This window comes from Spea bombifrons, chromosome 3 (genome assembly GCF_027358695.1).
Source record: "Spea bombifrons isolate aSpeBom1 chromosome 3, aSpeBom1.2.pri, whole genome shotgun sequence".
Lineage (NCBI taxonomy): Eukaryota > Metazoa > Chordata > Amphibia > Anura > Pelobatidae > Spea > Spea bombifrons.
The window spans coordinates 29,530,992-29,555,245 of NC_071089.1; the positions used below are offsets into that span (position 1 = coordinate 29,530,992).

The window sequence follows — 24,254 nt, forward strand, 5'->3', positions numbered from 1 at the left end:
GACTGACCTATTTATTCCACCTTTATTGGATTGTACCGAATTAAACTGGCCAGGTTCTTGGGATATCAATTTGCAATAGCATAGAAAGAAAGGATGTGGAGGACTAGTGCCATTTCAATTATGTCATTGCTGCACAATTCCAAACAGAAATCTAGCTCACCACAATCGTTTTCATGTCAACAGAGCCAGCAACTGCAAAATCTGAAGTTAGTTTTTAGAAAGCATTAGGTACACTGGCACAGATACAAAAACAATGAAATTTATCTAACATACTCACTGTTGAAATAATTAAAATTGATTAATGTCATTAAGTCACATTAAGCCTTTAGATAACAAATACCATCAACAGTGGATATTTTTACCACAAGACTGATAAAAACATGTTTCCTACTAATAATAACCCAATGGTTGCAACACCATGGCAATGGTTTAATGCCACAAAATGTGACAACTCGATCCTAGAAGTACCAGAACAATTGAGCTGGACCATGATGGTTAAAAGAAGCCTTTTAACTATACACTGAAACATGGCAAGGTCTGTGTGACATTAAGAGGGGAAAATACATAGACACATTTTAATATGTTCCACCATGCATGAGGACTAACATATTAGGGGTCAAGGTTTCATAAAAAAAAAAAGATATATAGAAAGTGGAGCCAGTATTAATTAGGCTTTTAGTATATCATCTCTAGGATCTGAGTAGCTGCTTTCCATAAATTATGTACATTTACTGTAAGAAATAACAAGGATGAATAAAGGGTGACGGGGTGTCTTTGCTAATTCACATTAGCAAAGGTTATCAAAATTCATGCCTTTTGATGAGAAAAAAGAGAAAAATGAATTCTCAAAAAAGTCTCAATCGACAAAAAAATAGACAAAGATTCACATGAAGACCAAACTGACCATCAGGTCCTGCGAAAACCCAACGTAAATGTTAATGCATCCAATCAAGTGTTGTATCACATTTACTAGTCTGTAAATATAATCAGTGTGAAAATTGATTCATTGACGGAAATATTCCTCCCTTGGTAAAGGTGAATGAAAAAACATCCTAATCGGAAAGTTTGTGTGACTCTTTCCCCAACTCTACATGGTACCGTTCATAATACTAAACAGACAAAATGGTGTTTCTAGCATAAAATATACAATCAGGGGCGTCTAACATGTGGCCCACTGGACACTGAAGTGTGCCCCGCATGAGATCTGTAGCGTTAACCGCACCCACATCAGCCAGGGGTGGTCTGTCCTGACTGCTGACTGAGTCTCCCTATATTCTCCGCCGACCACTTCCACATTTCAGTCTCCTTTCCAGCAGCTCTGCTTCTTCTCTTGCCTTCTCCCCGTGTCTTCTTTTTTTTTGTCTGTTTCTCCATGAACTAGGCCTCCTGGAGCACTTCTGTTAAAGGGAAGAGCCTCCGGGCACAGCCCCTCTGCCAGAGGCTCTGCCCTTTTGCCAAAGTGCTCCAGGAGGAAGAGGCAAGAGGAGAATCTGAGCTGCAGAAAAAGGATGGCGGAGAAGGTAGGGACACATTTAGAGAATGAGAGGATGTAAAAGAAAGTAAGAGGCAGAGAGAATGAGAGATTGGCAGTAGAGGACTGCATTGGGATGCAGCGCGAGTGGTTTTTCAGGTGTTGCGGACGGGAGCGGGCGGTCAGACAACGTACCTGCAGGTCCCGGTAATCCTGCACACTCCCACAAGGCTGACTTCGCGTTGCTCCCTCACAGCGTCTCTTCTCTTCTTTCGCCCAGGAACCCAGGGGAGTCACGTGAATTTACATTACTTTGCGTGACTCCACTGGGTTCCAGGGCAGAACAAGAGAAGAGACGCTGTGTGGGAGCAACGTGAAGGCAGCCTTGCAGGAGTGTGTGGGAAATCTGCAGATCGGGTAAGGGGTTGGGCAGGATTGACCACATATGTTGCGGGAGCGGGCGGGATTGGACACATGTTGCGGGAGCGCACAGGAGTGGAACACACATTGTGGGAGTGGGCGGTTATGGTCAGAAATTCAGCGGGAGCGGGATTAAAAAAAAACAGTCCCACGCAGGGCTCTAATTTGCACTGTGAGAGAACGTACGAGTGAGAGAGTGTATGAGTGAGCATGTGAGAGAGTGAGTGAGTGTGAGAGAGTAAGAGCACGAAAGCATGAGTGGAATGAGAGAGTTAGAGTGAAAAAGCAAAAAAAAGAAAATGATGATGATGGGAGATTGGAGTTATGTTCCATCACCATCAATGTTTGGCTCAGTAGATAAGAAAGGGAGTTATGCAGTACCACTGTCGATGTCTGGTTCAGTACGTTGTGATTGGAATTATGCAGTACTACTGTCTGTGTATGGCTTACTATAAAGCTAGGAGTTATGATGTACAATTGTCTGTGTTTGGCTTGCTATATAACAATAGGAGCCATGTCGTACCACTGTGTCTGGCTCACTACATGATGACAGGAGTCATGATGTATATTTTCTCTCAATGAAAAATGTGTGTGGCCCAGGCACACATAAATTTCTGATGAAGTGGCCCATTGCAAAAAAACCTAGACACCCATGTTATAAATCAGCCTTATGTGTATACCTCAGCAGCATAGCTTCTCCTCCTGTGATTTGCACTATTATTTAACACCTACTGGTGTTCTCCAGTTTATTGGTGGAATCTGATTGGCAGTGGCAGGGTGAGAGAAGGGACTTTATGTATTTAACTGTTTCTATCATATCTTACATCTCTTTTCTGATCACTTGTATCCTGAATATTATTTTTTGGACTGTCTTCAGAATATCAACATCTAACATAAAAAAGGGGCACTTCTAGAGTGTACACAGTATTCCAGATGATAACACCAACTATCTTACTTTAGATTTTTTTTTTTTTTCAATTATATGTAGCCTTATTCTTTACATCAATACATGTTAATATATGAATAATATAATTATATATAATCTGCTGACCATCACTTTAGACCACCCCATGATTTTTTTTTTAAACTATTTTTCTCGAGTTTAATCTTGGCTTGAGTCACCATACCCAGGAATTAATGACTACTTTGGTAGAGTTGCTACACTCTATTGCATCCTTCTTACATTGTAGTATTGGCAGATGAAATATTGGTTTCCAAAACAATTTTTATCTAGTTAAGCATTTCTACCCCAATACTCTATCTGATGAATAAACATTGGATAAATACCAAGCCAACCGTTACAAATACAACAGACATTATTTAGGACTGTGGATATTTAAATAATGCATAACATATTGTACAGTCATACCAATGTCCTACATTTAATAAGCGAAAATAAAAAACTGCTTGCAAATATTTCACAGGCACTTTCCACTATTAAACCTGTCAAACTCCTGCTTTCGGGACATATGATTCACAGCTCCTTAATCAGTATCTGAGTCTCATTCCTGACTCTGAAAGCAAGTGTCTCTGATGGTCTGAGCATGACCTTATGCTTCGAAAGACAGGCAGCAGCCCGCAGCTGTGAATAATTCCTTGGCTTTGCCTCACTTGAAGGCTTAGGCATTCCAAAACATACCCATCTGTCTACCCAATTTTCTGTACCAAAAGCCAAATCTACCACTACAGTGCCAAACTGGAGAATGTGGACCATCCAAGTCATGCATGCCCATCATTTCTTATCAATTTGTCGTGCTTTATAAAACACCCTTTATATCTGCTGGATGTAAAAAGAAAAAAAGGCATAATAATGAATGGAATAAAACAGATACATTTTAGGTTGATGAACTATAACAATAAGTCTCAAACAGACAGAATGCAGATCCCAAGACTGGAAGGACAAAAAGCCTTTTAAAAGTAACCACTCACACATAGAATGCATATTTTGTACTTGCTTTTTTCAAAACTCCAGACCCTGTTTCATTCATGAGTGCCAAACAATAAGCCAACAGTTTTAATTTAATGTGCCTGTGCCAGACATAAGCCATGACCTACCTCTAAATATGGGACTGATGCCAAGACAATAAACCATTATCTGTAACTAATTTTCTGTGCTGCAGGCTTCTTATGACAAAAAAAGCCATTATCTCATAGTCTCTTTTAAATTCTAAATTAAAGTTACATCAGTCATTTTGAAAGGGGTAAATAATATGTGAATTAGTAACATATTGTCACGTCACACTACCTGATTAACTGCTGTAGCTTTAAGGCACTGGTGGGTATTGGGCATTATTCATATCAGCGTGTTAACCTCTTTATGCCTCTCAAAATTTGTGAAAAGAGCTGTTTCCCAGGATCACTGGTCTTTTTCTACAGACAGGGGATCTGCATTTGGTTGAGACTCCGTCCCACTCCGACTCTCCTTTCCCTTAAGGAAGTCTTGGATTAACCCAGGCCTATATGCACAACTAGCCTCAGCTTTTACATTGCTGGCCCGTCTCCAATCAAAGACACCCCTCAAAAGAGAAAAGCCTCAGAGTAGCCCAACCAGGGAAGTGTCAAGGTATGACAATTAGATGGTGTAAACCACAGCCTGCCACTGTTACTGGCCAGGAGAGACCATATTGGTCAATGATGTCCTGTATATCACAAAACTACTCTGATCTCATTTCATTCGCCAGTCCTGGTTAAACAGTAAAACTTTTTTACCAAAGGAATGTTAGACAAAAACATATTTATTAATATCATTATCCTTGGCAATCATTAAAAAAATCAGTGTGTTTTCTGACAAAACCCTTTACGTTCATGACTGATAAATCAAGAAGTATGGGATTTAGCAATAACTCTGAGGAGAGGTAAAGTATCATTTGCAGAAAATAGATCATAGCCTTGAAAGCCTGAATCCTCGGCTGGAGGCCAACATTTACACATCTAAAATGAGGGATAATATAAGAACGATGAAATAGTCTCAAGAAAAACGGGCAGAAAACTTGCCAGGACCTAGAAAGTAGCACAATAAATCTCACTAGTTTCTCCCGGACATAATTATTTCGAAGACCGGGAAAGAAAATAAGAAAAAAGATGGCAATTCAAAGTGTAATCTATACAGCGGTCAAGTTATCACCAAATATTGTTCTAGTAAGGCAGACACAGCACTATATGATATATGATAAATCCTCCCTGGCTTTTTTTGTGCAGAGAGAGCTCTGTATTTTTTATTCTGTATCTGATACTTGATCTCTGTCATCGTGAATTCTCCATCTCCTGTAATAATGTCTCAAGAGGACTGCATTGTTTCTAATGGCCACCTTTGTTTGAATTCTGCATGTAGGAAAAATATTTTTATACTTTCGTTATTTTGCTTTATACATTTGCTCCAGGTAACACGACCACCGTAAAACTGTTCTTATTTGTTACATAAGTTTGTTTGAATTAAAAAATCGTTTATACGAAATGCAGTCAGATATCAAGAGAGTCTTCCTGGGTTACTTAGGTCTATTCACTATCACAATAACGTATTTATGTAGGGCTGCAACTAACGATTATTTTAATAATCGATTAATCGGCCGATTATTTTTTCGATTAATCGATTAATCGGATAAAAAAAAACAATATGCAAATTTTTCGTTTATTTAAAAGAATTTAATGAACTGGATGTTAAAAAACAACTTAAAATTTACATTAACATTCTTATTTTGTTATGATGTAATAAAAAACAATATTTTCAAAGTACAAGAACCCAAACACAATATTTATGAAACAAAATAACCCCAAACATTCTGAAAAGAGGTGGACTATTACTGTTCAAGAAACTTTGCCCCAGCACTTTGCACTTTGCACCCAGCACTTTGCACCCAGCACTTTGCACCCAGCACTTTGCACCCAGCCCTGGCACTTTGCACCCAGCACTTTGCACCCAGCACTTTGCCCCAGCCCTGGCACTTTGCATCCAGCACTTTGCACCCAGCATTCAGCACTTTGCACCAGCACTTTGCACTTTGCACCCAGCCCTGGCACTTTGCACCCAGCACTTTGCACCCAGCCCTGGCACTTTGCACCCAGCACTGGCACTTTGCACCCAGCACTTTGCACTGTGCCCCTGCACCCAGTCTCTAACTCTGCCCTGCACCCAGCCCTGCCCCCACATTCTGCCCTGCCCCCACACTCACACTCTGCCCTGCACCCACTCTGCCCTGCACCCACACTCACACCCTGCCCTGCATCCCCACCCCCACTCTGCCCTGCACCCAGTCTCCCACTCTGCTCTGCACCCACACTCACACCCTGCATCCCCACCCCCACTCTGCCCTGCACCCAGTCTCCTGCCCTGCACCCCCCACCCCCACTCTGCCCTGCACCCCCACCCCCACTCTGCCCTGCACCCCCACCCCCACTCTGCCCTGCACCCACACTCACGAACCGCTCTGTGCGAATGGAGCCACTCGCACAGAGCGAACCGCTCTGTGCGAATGGAGCCACTCGCACAGAGCGAACCGCTCTGTGCGAATGGAGCCACTCGCACAGAGCGAACCGCTCTGTGCGAATGGAGCCACTCGCACAGAGCGAACCGCTCTGTGCGAATGGAGCCACTCGCACAGAGCGAACCGCTCTGTGCGAATGGAGCCACTCGCACAGAGCGAACCGCTCTGTGCGAATGGAGCCACTCGCACAGAGCGAACCGCTCTGTGCGAGTGGAGCCACTCGCACAGAGCGAACCGCTCTGTGCGAGTGGCTCCATTCGCACAGAGCGATTCGCTCTGTGCGAGTGTCTCTGTGCGATCCGTGCACATAGACATGAAGAATACTTACCTCCGGAACGCGTCACATCCGTCACGTAGCTAAAAGAAGGCGGAGACTGCAGAGCGTGTAGCAGAAGCGGGGAACGCTCGCGGAGGTAAGTAAAAGGAGCCGAGTGCTCCAACAACGAATTGATCACTCGATTAATCGATAACGGAAATCGTTATCGATGATTTCCGTTATCGATTATTATCGATTTTATCGATTCGTTGTTTCAGCTCTATATTTATGACAAATGAATTATTTATTATGTTTGCACCATTTTTGCTTCTAGACTATCCTTACAAACACTTTTCCTTTTGATATCATGACTTAAATGTCAATTATTTATTATTTTTGCACCATGTTTGCTCTTTTAGATCATTCTTACAAATGCCTTTCCGTACCATTACCGCTATAACATCAAATGTCTACAGAAATTGAAAAACCAACCCCCGTTTCTAATTTCCTTTGATTAGAACACTGCTTGAGGGTAATAGAGGAGTAATATAGATTTTTCATGCCTCCATCTTAATCTGGATATTATATCCACAAATGTATGAAATATAAATACATGTAAGCTAGAGTTATTTTAAAAAAAGTAATCTGTATGCAGGTTTGACATTTGGAAACCACAATTACTCAACACATTTTTTTAATAAAAAACAAACAAAAAAAAATGTTTTTCTTTAGTTCATACCTTCATCAATGCAGGTTGTAGCAACAGCAAACAGCTCAGGAGACCTCTCTTCCAGTAACTGCTGATGTATGTTCACGCATCTTAGGGTCCAACATGGTAGCAACTGAAAGGGAAAAAATGAATTATACCCCAAATGCTGTTTTATTCCAAAACAATAACTACGCTGACTAGGCTGTGCTTTTTCTTCTTCTTCTCAGTGTCCATATAAACCTATAGGATTTCCTTGTACGATATAATGTGGCCTATTATCACAGCTTTATAAAATACACTCTCTCTCCATGCCTTGTATAATTTACAAGCGGCAAGTTGTCTACTATAAAGGTTACTTTCTATTTTATTAGTTGTTTGCTCCATTGTTTGATGGAAGATACAGCCTAATCAGTATAAGAGGCTAGGACAGCAAGAAATTCCCGAGACAAATTTGGACATCATGAGTTTTACTTCAAGGACTCAAATGGACCTACAGGAAAGGACCAACACCAATAAGCATAAAGCAGGGGTAGGCAACCTTCGGCTCTCCAGATGTTGTGAACTACATTTCCCTTGATGCTTTGCCAGCATTATGACTGTAAGAGCATTATGGGAGATGTAGTCCACAACATCAGGAGAGCCGAAGATTGCCTACCCCTGCGCTAAGCAAATATGCAATCTAAACCAGGGGCAGTAACCAACATGTGCAGATGGTGTTGAACTACATCTCCCATGATGCTAAAGGCTTGCTGAAAATGAAAGTATCATCACCTACTGAGCAGCAACCTAGGACTACTACCTGGCTACCACTGATCCAACCCATGAGTTGGGAAAATAAAGTGTTGCTTTCTCAGGGGTAATGGTTTACAATGCACTGTAGCACCTGAAGCTGAATCCAGATTGTTCCAGTTGATACATTTGAACCCACTATAGCAGTTTAGAGACTTTAGCAGCCCCAGATTGTATGTGTTATAATTGCATATTCTGGCAAAAACAGATATTATCTATTAAGTGTTAGTGCATTCTTTCAATATTTTACTATTTTGGGATTACAGCTCTAGTATCAGCAAAGTGAGATGCAAATCTCAAGCGATACATGTAGATATATTTTGCTCTGTTATTTTCTGTTATCTCAAACTTATACATATAAGCCGGAAGTAAGGATCAAAGTCCTATACATACAAGCAAATGTGCAACAATTTAACAAAGTACAAATGGTAACATTTAGAATATATTTTACTATAATGGAAAACAAACTTTTAGTATTATTTATTTTTTTATCTTCAAGCTTAATTTATTTATTTTTTAAGCTAAAAATCACTTATGTTATGTCAGCACCCCATGTCCACCATGGTCCGATGATTCTCACAACTGATTGGTTGCTTGAAGCAGTGCACACACTGAAATTATTAGAGTGCAGAATCCTCTTACGCATTAGCAAAGGATACATCAGGAGAATTTAAAGGGTCTCCACAGCTATCATATGCATTGAAATACCTCTTAATGTTTAATTTATGGTGTATAAGTGTACTCTATATGTACAGCGGCGCAACACGTCTATCTGTGAAATATACGTTTACGGACAAAGGTCATCTCTGTACAATGCTGCCCCCGCTGGGATCTTTTTACAGTGAAATACAGAAACACTGAACTACATATTTGCTACTACATTTTTTTTCTTATTTTTGACATTATTTAACAAAAAATCAACCCTTTTGCTTCCTTGCATACACCCTTTACTTCCACTGACTCTGTTCTCATAAGTACAGAGACATCAGCAGGGAGCTTCTAAACCCAGAAATCACTCTGCTCATTCTCATACACTTTGGCAAACACATTACGCTTTCCTCATTAACTGATTGATAGACGTGCATGCAGAGCTACATAGAGCTCATCTCTCTAAGCTCTACCATGATCCAGGCCATATCTATGATTTTTCTACAGATATCCTTGGTGTATGGATGAATTAACCCAAATCTTTAATATTTCATATTAAAAATGTGATGCTCTTTTAGCCTCAGGTAGATTTAAGGTTGGGGGGTTCTTCCTGCAAAAGCTACAGGTTTAAATGATGTTCTCATCTAAACAATGCAGATCACCAAGAAGCAATGTCACATGTAATGAAGGCGCACTTGGCAATGATAAATACATTTCAGCATAAGGATACAATAATTTAGTAATATTGTACAGACATACTGTATGCTAATTTGTCATAAAACGCGTAAATTTTACTCATTTTACACTTACAGAAATCAGTGACGTTTTGAGGTTAGCGTGCTGTTAGTAAACAATTAATAGACACAATAAACACAATTTGCACTCTTATAGTCCAGCAGACTTTTTACGTAGTAAGTTACGTTGGCAAAAGACACAAGTCTATCAAGTTGAACCTTGTGGTTGATCCAGAAGTAAATAAAAAAAAATGAGAAAAAAACTCTTTCTTGACTCCAAAAGGCAATCTGATTTTTCACTGGACCAACAAGCTAAAGTTAATCCTGTCCTTATAATCAATTGTATCCATGTCTTTTCCTTTCTGCTAAAAAGACGTAAAGCCCATATTGTAAGGTATTTATCAAATTTGATAGCACAACATACCATCTGTGGGTAGCGAATTCCACATCTTTATTGTTCTTACTGTAAAGAACCCATGTATCTGCTTTAGTTGGAAATTCCTCCCTTGAAGTCTTTGAACGATAAGCATTCAGGACTGTAGCAGATGCATAGCAATCATTAGATTGCTGGTCTGATGCAGACTTGAAGGACATCTTTTGACGTTAAGTTTCCCTTTCTCGCGTTTCATCTTCATAGGAAACAGAAGTACTGGGGAAAAGGCTGGTTTCCTGCCAAGGTTTCCCATAACTCATTTTTACAATATGGGGATACTTTAGAGTACTTTTCAGATACATCTCAATAAAAACATGAAAACCACATCCAGTTATGCAGTATGATTGAAAGAGAATAAACCGATAATGTATGGTCTGCTTATAATCTGTGACCAAATTCATAGTTTACATCTGTCTCTAGGCTTCATTTTTGTCATCTGTTAAATATCTATGGCACATCTCCAGAGATGTTAGTACTGGCTTGTTTTTTTGGTTTTTTTTTAAGATTTTACATGGGATTCTGTAGATATACGTCCTAGAATAGTCTAGACTGTGTGGCATATGGGTACATTCTCATGAACAAGCCCAATGATTATGTTGAGCATCTTGGTTAGAACAGTATCTACTAAGTATTGAATAAATGGTGGGTCATGTCCGGTCTCTTCCTCTCCCTTCTTTTGTATTTTTCTTTTCATTTTTTGGATATCTACAATGGATATGTGAATTTATTGGTCGTTCGATATTACTGATGTAGATATAGAACAGGTCTGATCCTACAATTGTTTGTGTTTCTGTTATATGTTAGCTGTTCTCTGCTTTTTTATATTTCAGGCATACTAAAGGATAGGGATCATGGGATAGTATCGGCTATTGATACCATGGGCATAGGAACCAGGGGGACAGACCCCCCCCCAGTAACTCATGCGGGGGGGACCGATAATGAAGAAACCCCCCCCAGGGCCGTAGGAAACCCCCCCAATAGAAACGCCGCAATTGCGGCCCGCAAGAATTTTCATTTTGGTGCATCCCTAGAATAAATAGAACAATTTCATTTTTAATTATCCTGAGTCCTGAATTTGTAGTCACAAAACTTTCTAGGCCCAGAAATCAGTGAGAAGGGGTGATAGGGAGAGGGTAGCTAGTGAGAAGGGAGGGTAGGGAGAGGGTAGATAGTGTGAGAAGGGAGGGTAGATAGTGTGAGAAGGGAGGGTAGGGAGGGGTAGATAGTGTGAGAAGGGAGGGTAGGGAGGGGTAGATAGTGTGAGAAGGGAGGGTAGGGAGGGGTAGATAGTGTGAGAAGGGAGGGTAGGGAGGGGGTAGATAGTGTGAGAAGGGAGGGGGTATATAGTTAGAAAGTGTGAGAGGGGGTAGATAGTGTGAGAAAGTGGAGAGGGGGTAGATAGTGTGAGAGATGGGGAGAAAGTGGGGATCTGATGTGGGAAAATGCTGTCCCCCCCAGATTTTTAGGGGTTCCTACGCCCATGATTGATACCCGCGGCAATGGATAATTTTCGATTCTTTCGTGTCGATTGTAATTATTTGTCCCCTGCCGACTTTTCCTATTTGTTTCTTATTTTACTCTTAACAACAATGTATTGTCATATATGCTTGTCGTCCGATTGCCTGTACATATTGTACTGTTATTTTACTGTTCTATGGACATACTGTTATGAAAACAAGCAAAGAAAAAATTTAGAAAAAATAATAAATTTAAAAAGATAACGTATCTACTAAACAAGTCTTGGTAAGTGGGGATTTATAAAGACCACTTTTTACTCTGCACAAATAAGTGAACATACCCCTACATGTGCCTGGCTCAGACAAAATGCTCTAATTATGAAGGTTTTTAGTTTAGATTTAAGGAACGTGGGTCTATTTGTTTTTAAATCATATAATTCATGTGGCTGGTGGATGATGATGACGACAGCCTCAGACCAGTGTCAGTTAAATAGCTTTACGAAAAAACGTAAGAGTATTATCTTCAGATATGTTTTGTAGATCCTCCATGCTAAGCACGTATACCGGTGCGGATAATTTCTTACCTGGAATGCTGTGAGTTTGTTCCGGAGGTTCACGAGGATTACTCTGGCCAGCAGTAAGAAGATTGGATTGGCTGTCAGGCTGTAGACTGATTCCCCATCAAGAACGAGCGTGCTCAGAATCTCAGCACACACTGCTTTACTCTGAAACGAGGAGGAGAAAAGGCACCCATTCATCAGATGAACAGTTTAAAAAAAAATACATTAACAAAAGGAAAACATTCCTCATGTATGTCTATGAGCACAGACAGAAAAGCAGACAAAATAAAACGTAAATCATTTCTCAAACAAAATATAAAATATATGAGGCACTGTTTGGAAAGAACAAGCACCGTTAAACCTGATCTCTATAACTTAGAGATCAAGAGTAGCTATAATTCTTAAAGGGTGCAAAACTGTTCACATGCTGATTAAAGAGCAGTGCAGAAATCATTACAATTTTAAGAATCTGGTAAAAGTATAAAAGATACTACCAACCCTTGTTTCTAGTAGAATGATGAGGGGTTTCTCCACTAAGCAGTGGCTTGTACATGAATAGAAACAGTAACCCTTGTATCAACTACACATTTTGAAAGGCTTATCCAGGTCAAGTTAGAAATGATTAATGCACAATTACGTTGGTCCAATGAAATTCAAAACCTTAAATATGCATTATGCAGGGCCAACTCCTTATCCAGGAGAGATCTGCCAGGTGCGGCCATTTACAATGGACAGTGAGGTTCATGAGATGGAACCTCACAGCTCACTGTTTAGTAAATAATCTCCAAACATAGAAACAAATAATCTAACTTTAGATAACCATTTATATATCTATCCGATCTTTTCTTTCTTGATGTAAAAATCTCAAACCTTATCTGGTCCTTCATCTTGTCATAGATTGGTGATAACCACATGCCTATCCCATGCAATTGTAAATTCTCTCACCACATTGGCCTCTACCACTTCTATAGATAAATGCGACTGTTGTTTTATTTGAGTTGACATAACATCAACAGTATATATAGAGTTGCAACATTATTAGAGGGCATTTACACCCTAAATGGATTATATAATGTGCTCCTATTTATGTTTTCTATGGAGTGCATTTTTGTGAACACTTGTAGGATAGGGTTGGATAGAATTCATTCAGTATAATGTCTGCCAATGTTTGGGACACTGACTGGACCACATGGCTGGTTTTACCCCTAAACTCCCCCACCTTTTTATGAAGCACTTAATGGAAGACCTTTCTCCACATGCAGACAGGGGAACCCTTAGAAGTATCATACAAGCCAACACTGGAGAAAGCTGGAGGTGAATACATAGGGTGACCACAGGTCCAGATTGCCCAGGACTGTCCCGCAATGGGACTTCATGTCCCGCGTCCCGGGCAGCATCAATCCGGGACAACGCACCCGCAGAGGTGGATTTTGGGGTAGCATATTAAGAAGCCAGCCCCGTCTGTCGGAAAGAGAACTGAGCCAGCCAGGACCACTCAATAACTTTCGTGGGCGGCACCAGCCCAGCTTAATGATCGTTGTTGGTGGAGCCAGTGCCAGTGTGGCAGCAGGATCCCAGCACGGTGTCAGGACGCGTGGAGGACTGGAGGGATCAAGCAAAGTCTTTAGTCAGGTAAGTTGGCAAACTGGGGACATGGTTGGAAATGGGAAGCTGGGGACAAAGATGGCTATGGGAAGGTATTTTGTGGCAAAGATGGCCATGGGAAACCGGGAACTAAGATGATGACTATGGGAAGGTATTTAGTGACAAAGATGGCTATGGGAAACTGGGGACAAAGATGACTATGTGAAGCTGGTTAGTGACAAAGGTGGCACAGGAAAGCTGTAATCTCATCTGCTTCATAGTGTGTCCCTGAATGGCAAAAACAAAATGTGGTCACCCAACGAGTACAGTGTGCATGGACATCAGTAAGCAGGCGAGGCGTTCAACAGAACACCTCTTCTGCAAGCCAAAGAATTAGGGGCTGGGCAAAAGTTCCTAATCTTTATAGCAGATTCTGATGAATTTGGGTGTTAGGAAAGTGATGAACCGCTTACAAGCTACATGTATGGCTTCTTTAAGTGTATAAAACTTATGCAGAAGACCTGTCCACAGCACTATAATTGGGAGACTGTTCAAGATGCTCAGATATGGCACAGCAGTGCAGTCATACCTCTACTTCCATAATGGAATTGACATCATTATTTCAATAAATTGCTACTAGTGAAATGTTTGCTGCAAAAAGTTATAGCTGTTTTGGAACTTGTACACTATGCCAATTTGTAAAGAAAAATTATAAAAATAAATGGAATTTAACATTTTATCAGTCAGAACGTTAAGTACCAGAAAATGTAGCTTTAGAGTACTTCATATGTTGTAAATGAAAATATTTCCTTGGGATGCAGCAAAACTAATACTAATGGGGTAATTACTTTTACATATAGCCTAATTAAAAACCTTGAATTAGGGAGGCCATATTTTTAAATCCCAGATTATTAGGGCCAACACTAGTCCTGAATTTGAATAGTTTCAAATGCCATTCCTACTTGAAATACTTCAATCCCTAAACTTAGTCATAGTCATAATGTTCATTTCTAATCAAACTTATTATTATTATTGAAATTGAGAAATTAACAAAATAACTGGCATATAACTATATATAATATCACTAGAACATGACTGGTACTGCATGTTACTGGGATTATTTTTGTGTTATGGGTGACACAGATTCACTGCAGTTGTACAGGTACAGTTGTAAAAAGCCCCTTGATACGTGTGGGAAATATGCCAGTATTTCCCTTTGACTGGAAACATAAGGTGTTAAACGAGACTCAAGTATACTTCTGGCATAATGAGTTGGCACAACGCACCAAAATAATATTGTTTTTTCTTTAGCAGTGGTACTGAATGGATTATTTCCTCTGCAGGGTAACTGATCTGATCTGGTAACACCAGATTTACCTATTTACTGCCCTCTTAACGTACACACAGCCGCGGATTCCCTTTTGTTTTCCGTTGCTATTTCAAAAGAGTCCTTTCATTTTTACAGGACTGCTCCTTTCTTGCCCTTGTTGGGTTTGGTGGCAAATTAGTGCTTGGAACGGTGTCGAACTGGAGTGAATGTCATGAAACTCGACCTTAGGTGGCCAATGCATTAGTAAAATGGACTCCTGCAAGGGGAGCTCCAGGTAGCCGCAGCCAGAAAGTTCCCAGGTATGTTCATATGCATTAACATGCATATGATGGCTGCGTTGTCGCTTTAATACTGCCACATGCTACAGACCAATGACGACACTTTTTGAGGTCACAGGTGGAGAAGATCAAGCAGGGCAGAAAAGCCTTTATGTTCAAAACCAACCACGTATTTTTCATAACAGAAAAAAACGTCCATGTGCACCGCTGTTTTTCACATAAAAAAAAAACACTAATATATAAAGTCTAACAAGGATATGATGACAATAAATTAGCTGTTACCATAGAAACTAAGACGATAGGAACATAGATCTTTCCAATCTACGCTCTCCTGTAATGTGAACTTCTAAAGTGGTCTCGGCACCAAAAAACACAGAAACTGTAATAGATGTGATTAAAAGTGGATTACTCCTTGTTGAAAAGAGCCGAATGTCTGTATACTTTATAATAGCTTCTGAATCACTGGAAAGCAGCTCTGTTCCTTAATTTGAAAACAACCCAAAAGGATTAAGACTTCTCTCTCGGCTCATATTTCCCAGAGCCACCTCTCCTCTTTTCCTCCTGCCTTGTGCCCTCCAGCATCAACACAGCCAAATAAAAATAGGTTTTCAGAGGGAAGACCCAGCACTAGTTGTCTCTTCCTATAAAATATGAGTGATGCCCCTAGTGATGTCCTGAATTTATAACACACAGGAAGACTGCAGAAAAAATAGCTCACCAGAGGAAAACATACAGTTTTAGAACAACAAATTCTCATTCCAGATTTGTTCCCATTAGCCTATCTCTTGGGATATAAAGATCTGAAAGAACTATAAATCAATATATTTATTTACATAAATATTTACTTATACACACTTATACACACACATATATATTAGTATACAGTATTTGCTTAATTATAAGACGACCCCCCAGAATTTAAATATATTAATTTAGAAAAAAGGAAAAGCCTGAATATATGACGACCCCATGGGAAAAAAGTTTTATTAGTAAATATTAAGTCACATTTTTTTTTAAACACGATTTTTTCATATTTAATAAAAACTACGATTGAGAAAAATGCATTTTTTGTTTTCATTTCCTTTTATTTGCCAACCCGACCCCCAGTTATGCACATCTGCCCCAAGGCTTGCTGCTCTGTCCCCCAGATATGCCTTATACCCCCTTATATGCCACTCTGCCCCCCCTTGATATGTCTTATACCCCCTATATGCCACTTTGCCCCCCTATGTCTTATACCCCTCTATGCCACTCTGCCCCCAGATATGCCTTATTCCCCCTATTTGCCAATCTGCTCCCCTGATATGCCTTATACCCTCCTACACCATTACTGATGCATCATTAGACTTGCCACCCGAGCTCCAGACTCCCTGGCTTCTAGTGGGGGCAGCCGGTGGACGTCTGCACAATGCACATAGATAACCTCCACTGCTACCTGGGACTTCCAACAGGGCTTCAATGACTGAGCACCGGTAGCCAGAGAGGAGGATCCAGGCCTCCTGTAGCACAGCCGGTGAACATCTGCGCGATGCTCCTAGACAACCTCCGGGGCTTCTATGATGGGGCACTGGAAGTTAATGTGACGCCGTCAGCAGCGGAGGTCGTCTGCACGCATCGCACAGGCATCCACCCTCTGCCAGAGAGGAGGATCCAGGTCCCCTGCAGAGCTGCCGGGGATCTGGATCTTAGTCTTTTAGTAAGACCTCTATTTGCTCTGGAAAAAACAACTTGACTTATAATCAAGCAAATATGTTATATGTACACACAACTGTTCAAAAGTTTGGTGTCACCTGTTTTCATGGGGAAAAAAAAGGAAGTTTCTAGCTGTAACATAATTGCAAAATCATATAATGATCAATTTGCCTTTTAAACTTAAAACTTGGATTAGCTAACACAACGTGCCATTGGAATATAGGAGCGATGGTTTCTGATAAAGGGCCCCTTTAGTATGCCTATTATATTTATTTATATAGCACTAGTAGATTCCATAGCGCAAATAATGATTTTAATGAATTTAAAATCACACACAATAACACTAGTACAAAAGGAGAAGAGGGCCCTGCTCTTGCGAGCTTACAATCTAGTCGGTTGCTGAGGGCGAGTGAAACAGTAGGAATGGATGACCTGTAGAGATTGCTGGCCGTTTAGATGGCTTGATAAGGATGCTGGCTGAGAGCGTTAGGAAGAAAGGTTGTATGGTTTTCGAAAAAGCTGTTTTTTTTCAGAGAGCTTTTAAAAGTCGCGTACAAGGGAGAAATTGACAGAATGGGGAAGGGAATTCCACAGAAGGTGTGCAGCACGGGTGAAATCACAAATGCTGGAGTGGATGGTAGAAGAGACACGCAGGTCAGAAGAGGAACAACAAGGGCAGTTTGTGGTGTATTTGGATAAGAGGGAAGGTATATATAAGGGGAGTAGAGTTGTTAAAGGCTGTAGGTAAGGGTCAGGAGTTTGGATTTGATTCTGGGGAGTATGGGGAGTCGATAAAGCGATTGGCACAATGGAGCAGCAGATGAGGAACGTGTCAGGACTTGGCCAAGTAGGTCGGGTAGGAGCCCGGTTGCAGGAGATATCAGGGGCTCTGCCTGTACCCCACAACATCCAGGTAATGTGGCTCAGCTGTACACAATAAGAAGTAACAGAAGGGTGGCCACTAGTGGCTCCAGGTAGGCACAACTATGTAAAAAACAGACAGGATCACGGATGGCAGGGAAGAACCCTGACAGAAAGATTAGTCTAGCTGCAGTGTTGAGGACAGATTGAAGAGGTAAAAGGCGAGAGAGGGAGACCAGTTAGTAGAGAGTTGCAACAATCCAGGTGGGATATCACAAGGGAGTGAATTAATATTTTGGCTGTTTCTTGTATAAGGAATTTCAGATAAGGGATACTCAATCTGTACATTTAATAGAACAGCAGGGTATAAAATATAATATGCATGTTTTCTTCTGAAACGTGAATAAACCTAAAATCACGTGCTGTGTGATAAAATAAAAAGTAAATACAAATAATACTTCCCAAATAGGACCGCAGCAACCCAAAGAGACACTCTTCCTCAGGGTGTAGAAATTCAAACCGACCAAAAAATTATGGCGCGCAGATACATATAGGGGAAAAAAACAAAACCAATATAGTGTAGAATATAAGACCAATTTTATGCGTGGATAAAGTGTTGCACTCACAAGTGGAATAGATGATTCAGACCCATCCAAGTTGAATGCAATAATATCTTTAATAATCTTCGTTGAGTCTAGAAAATAAACTTAAAATAGTGCAATATCCGGGTAAAGAATTAATGTCACCAGTAAAGAATGCACTCACATTTAGTCCGTGCACTCAAAGTGCTTGAAGTGTGTAAATGAAAAGTCCACCAGTTGTAGGATGTGGAATAATCCAAATAGATCCTTCTAAACGCGTTTCGCCAACTTGGCTTCTTCAGTAGAAGTATAATCGATCCGGTAAGTGATCTTGTTTCGTTGTTGTGCTTTTTTTTTATAGCTGCTTCCGTGTATACGTCATCCCACGCCGTCCGTTTTCCGTCTGTTATTGTTGTCCCGTCTTGTGTGCGTCATCGCGCACTGTCGCGGGTCGCGAACGTCATCCGTTTCTCCTCTGTTGGTGTTACCGCGTTCCGTGTGTCTCCAACCCTCCGTGTGCGTGTCAATAAAGATTTCTTGAGAGCATGAACGGTTCAGTTTGACGGATGACGTATACACGTAAGCAGCTATAAAAAAAAGCACAACAACGAAACAAGATCACTTACCGGATCGATTATACTTCTACTGAAGTAGCCAAGTCGGCGAAACCCGTTTAGAAGGATCTATTTGGATTATTCCACATCCCACAACTGGTGGACTTTTCATTTACACACTTTGGGTGCACGGACTAAATGTGAGTGCATTCTTTACTGGTGACATTAATTCTTTACCCGGATATTGCACTATTTTAAGTTTATTTTCTAGACTCAACAAAGATTATTAAAGATATTATTGCATTCAACTTGGATGGGGCTGAATCATCTATTCCACTTGTGAGTGCAACACTTTATCCACACATAAAATTGGTCTTATATTCTACACTATATTGGTTTTGTTTTTTCCCCTATATGTATCTGCGCCCCATAATGTTTTCTTCTGATACAGAGTTATGTCATCTCATCTGCCTATTATTAGTGTATTATTATGGACTCCCCTGATGCCGTAGAGCATTTTCTGTCAACAGTAGTATGCACCCTCTTGGAGTACAGAAGGTTTCAATACCTGCCTGGTTGAAAAGTTAAGAGGCACACTCCAATGTCCCAGACATCCTCATCAACCTTGACTACTTTTATGAACCTGCATGGAGAGGTCTCATTAGAACCCCCTTGCAACCCTTGCTGAATCAGAACTGGAGCTGACTGGGTGTATTCAGCAGAACACATCTCCTGCAAGCTGAATCACAAATAATGAATAGAGTCAAATGCATTGGGTGGGGGGAATTCTGCAGAATTTTAAATTCTAGAAATATTGTATCCTGATATATGCAGGAGTTCCAAATAGCAATACAACCGAATCAGAAATATTAATATTTATGGAGTATTACACTACTACTTTCAAAAGGGCAAACTATTATATAGGGGTCGCAGTGGCTGGAACTGCAACCGGCCTCAATATATATAAAAACTTTTGCTAACTTTCTTTCACCAGAGAATCCAATGTGATCAGAAGGAGACAAAAAAGTTATACTGCTGAACAGATCATGAATACAGAATCACATTCATCCGACTCACAGCTGGCCATTTGTTTCAATTTTAGAAGCCGCAGGACGTGAATCTTCCTATCCAAAATCAATTGTAGGCCTGATTAAACACGAGTATATTTATTTTTACTTTTTTTCAAGCAACTTCCCAGCATGAGATCTTCCTGCACTACCGTAAAGAAAAGAAAAAAGACTAAGCTACTGTACTTTCCCCACTACTATGAAAGTTTGTTGAATCTATATATATGATGTTATAATGTGTCAGTAAATAGGGGTAGGCTGGTGTATTGAAGAGGCTGTCAATCATGTGTTATAACCATACCTGGGAACTTCTGGGCTCCGGCTACCCAGAGCCTTCCCTTGCAGGATGCGGCCAGGACTGCACGCTGACGCTGGGGGCGTTCCCGCTGATGGCAGCGGGAAACGCCCCCATTTAAAGGAGAAATGGGCGTGGAGCGGGGCGGGACGATTCGGGTCTTGACCTGGAGAACTGGAGGAGCAGCGCTCACCCGGCAATCTCCGGGTCAAACCCAGAGAGTTCCCAGGTATGGTTATAACTAGATGGTATTTCTCGTACCCCTCACCCTATTATTTCAAGTGTCCAAATTGGGACAACACACGTCATGTTTGGTGTCTAGAGGGTGGGGAGGATCTAGGTCAGATTTTTGGCCAACCACATACAGAAACAGCACAGACCACTATTAATTTTGCAGCACCCTGGGCAATTCAGAGGAGTCCAGAGGATCTCCACAACTGTAAGACCATAAGTCATGTGTTTCCCCGTCACGTCCACAGGTTAAAAAAAAAATACATGGAATGCTAAAGAGTTTTTTGCACTGTCCAATGCTGGACAAATTCCAGGATAGAGGTAGCCATGGTTTCTTAACTTTTAATGTTGGCACACAATTTTTTATATCTTTATGGTATGTATGGATGCATACCATATTTCTACCCCCCCCCAAAATGAAAAAAAGTTGGCTCTTAAATGCCACCTTTGCTTTTAGCCACTAAATTGTATGGCACGTCCCTGTGGCTGAGTTTATAGGGTGGCTCCCAAGCCACAATCCAGTTTTCCACAATCCAGTATAAAAAAAACCATTTATGCCAGTTTAATTCCATACATTTAATTGAACCAAAACAATAAAACTTAAAATCTTGTTTGATTCCTTTTTCACAACCATCAATAGATTAAAAATTAATGGCCGAGATGGAAATTGCATTGAAATAAAAGCCAAATAAAAAAAAAACAATCCCTTTCCACTCCTTAATATTTTTTGTTCTATTATCCGATATGGAAATGTCAACAGAAATAAGGAAAGTTCATCAGGAGGAATCTTGGCTACTTTAGCAGGGAAAACAAGCTAAATGATTTCTGGCCAACTTCATTTTAAAATAATTGAATCTCACAAATGTAATGTACTTTAAACTTGCTGCTCCAAATACTTAGGATGTAATTGGATAATGTTACTTTACAGGGTACGTTCCTCCCATAAGCAATGGGAAAAATCTACTGAAACAAATGCCAATCTTTGTATTGTGAATATAAGTTAAAGGGACACTCCAGCCACCATATAAACTATAATGGACATGACAGCTGCGGATCAGTAACTTTTCCTAAATCTAACCCTTTACAGGTCTACACACCAAATACAAATCTGTAATGGTGTCTCTAGATTAAAATCAGCAATAAATAAAAGCACACATTGGAAAAGGTATCTGTGACAGAATGAGCTGTCATACAGGGCCCCAAGGTACTCAGAGATGGCTCCAGCCTGGCTGTCAAACAAAGATAGCACAGGAAGGAACTCCATTGTTTACTTAATCCCATCAATAGGATTGCTATCAAGGGATTAGGGTTGGGTTGAATACATGTTTCTGTTAATTTATGTTAATGAGGTTCCATGGATATATGAGTCTACGTTTTACAACAATAAACTGTTCATTCCTGCTGTACTCAATTCAAGGTAGTTGTGTCTACTTATTGGGTACACATAGCAGGGTTCCAAGGTGCGCATGCTGACTGGTGCTGGAAGTGATTCCGGGACAACAGGATGATACTGGGTGATCTCTGGGAGTTACTACAGCTTTCTTGGTGAACCTGTTACAGTATCTAACATCCTTCTCTTAGGATTTACATTATTATTCCTCTCCACCGAGTTATTCCATTGTACAACACTGCAGAATATGGTAGTTTTATATATATATATATATATATTAAAGAAAATAACAATAGATGGTCTATTCAGGTCTGGAGCCAATTATTTAAAAGGTCAACAGTTTTCCTTTAACGTTACCTTGACCAGTTGACTATCAAGGTACCTTGGAATTCCACTAATGTGCTGACAATGAGACTCTTCAATTACTAACCCTTTAAAAGCCCACCAAACAAATTACTTTTGTTAGCCACTAGCGATGTCAACCAAGTTGTTCTAATAAGAGACTTAAAAGAAACTTGATTTGTCAGAAGGTAACTAAAGATAAGTAACCTAAAGGAAAAGAGCCAACTGGGACGTTCAGGTACCAGTAGGTTGTCTCAGAATAAGACAGGCTCATCCCCATTTTGTGTGATCCCAAGGTTTGCCTTGAGTAATGATACTGGGATTAAAACCCAGAATTTCCAAGCATGACCATGAACATACATTACTTATATCTGATGCTGACAACATACGTTATAAATCTTTGAGATCTGTATTATGAACGGTTCCCAAAGAAGGAAAAATTGGGACAGTTAGAGGCCCAAAAGCCCTGAGTTTTAAACCTGTCATACTGAAATATTTTAAAATATACCTTTAAACTGCACTTGGTCAATCAACGTATATTTTACACCATACATTTTAAGATTTGCATATTATATTTCGCATTTCTCTCTTTTTAATAATTTCATTTTCTTTTACTTTTGTCAACAGAATGAAAATCGTGGAAAAAAAAATATCTAAGATCAATTTATAAAAACTTAAACACAAACAGATAAGTAAGCTATATGAATCGCCTTTTTCAATGTTTTAGGAATGTTTTTTGGAATAGGTACACTAAACGAAATCAACTTGTAGTCACCTGATGTTCATCAAATGTAGTACTGTGAGATTTATTAATATGAATCACAGAACAATGAGTTTAAATCCCAGAGGCCATTAGACATGAAGAACATAGGTGTTCTTTTACATTAAGTTTGTGTATTTATAAGCAGGACATATTTATAGTTCAGAAAGAAGGGGACACATAAAGAATAATAGAATTCACCAGTCAAAACAATCACAAAAATATGAAATATATAAGATATAACATATGTTGTGCTTTGCCTAATAGTGCTACAGAATCTGCTGACACTCAATAAGTAAAATGTAATAAAGTGTATTTGTCAGTTTGCCTCAGTTACAGAACACATTTTGGCTATCATTTCTAAAAAGTCAAGTTTGTGTAAGAAAAAAGTGCTCCAGTGATCACATAATTGTCTGGACGCGTATCACTAAGCCATGTGCCAAATATTGTTCTGGAATCTTGGTGTGTTGGAGGTCTTCGAGGACTTGAGTTTAATGCCCCTAATGACGTTTCAGGAATTAAATAAAATAAGATTTCTGATATCACAGGCACAGATCAAGGGCATACAAACGGCAAATCAAATTCTATCCTCAGGTTCATAACTTATTTTTCCAGAGAGTACATATCATGTCAGGTCACCAAAAGGCAGTCTAGTTTTTACAGACACACAGGATATTAAAATTATTATTATATGACTGTTGTACGGTGTTTTCATTTCAGAAAGTATTTCGTTGTCTCCTTGCTGTAGTCTGTTCATGGCGCATAGGGCACCCTGTTCCAAATGGCTGGAAGCTTACTGGGAATGTCATCTAAGCCATTAGGAACCTGAGACCACTGGATGAAATAATGAAAAATGACTGAATTACAGAATTCTAAATCTACTAAACACTACTTTGCACACTTGAGAAAGCCAGTATTCCAGTCAAAACCGAGAACACTATAAAATGATTACTCAAGTGTTACAAAACTGCATCCCTTTACATGCTTTTATATTTTTTGGGGTCTGGATTTTATTTAGTTTGTGTATAGCCCATATTGAAAACATAATTAGGGCACTATATTCCACCGCTTTTACTGCTTATCGGAAGGCAAAAATGCGCACACCGGTATAAAAGGTAACTGCTTTTTTTCTAGAGTCAGTTATGTTGGCTTATGGCAAAAATAATATTTTAAATGTAATAACTTTTGGAAAAGGACATCCAGGGAAATGACTAGAAACCACGGGGCCCTGGTGCGAAATGTATTTGCCCGTAAATGCTCTGAAAAATAACCCTCGTCTTATATTCGAGGTGGTCTTAAAATTATACCTTGAGGTCTGACTACAAGATCCA

General features: G+C 40.0%; 1 protein-coding gene across 1 annotated transcript in view; it reads right to left on the reverse strand.

Annotated features, from left to right (window-relative positions):
- The window catches only part of TTC27 (tetratricopeptide repeat domain 27), a 144,550-nt gene that overhangs the window by 100,013 nt on the left and 20,283 nt on the right, over positions 1-24,254 (reverse strand). Inside the window, exons 4-5 of the mRNA XM_053459109.1 lie at positions 11,983-12,123; positions 7,368-7,470 (exon numbers count right to left, since the gene is read on the reverse strand). Of these exons, the coding sequence (XP_053315084.1) occupies positions 7,368-7,470; positions 11,983-12,123 (244 nt within the window). The remainder of the gene's footprint in view (positions 1-7,367; positions 7,471-11,982; positions 12,124-24,254) is intronic.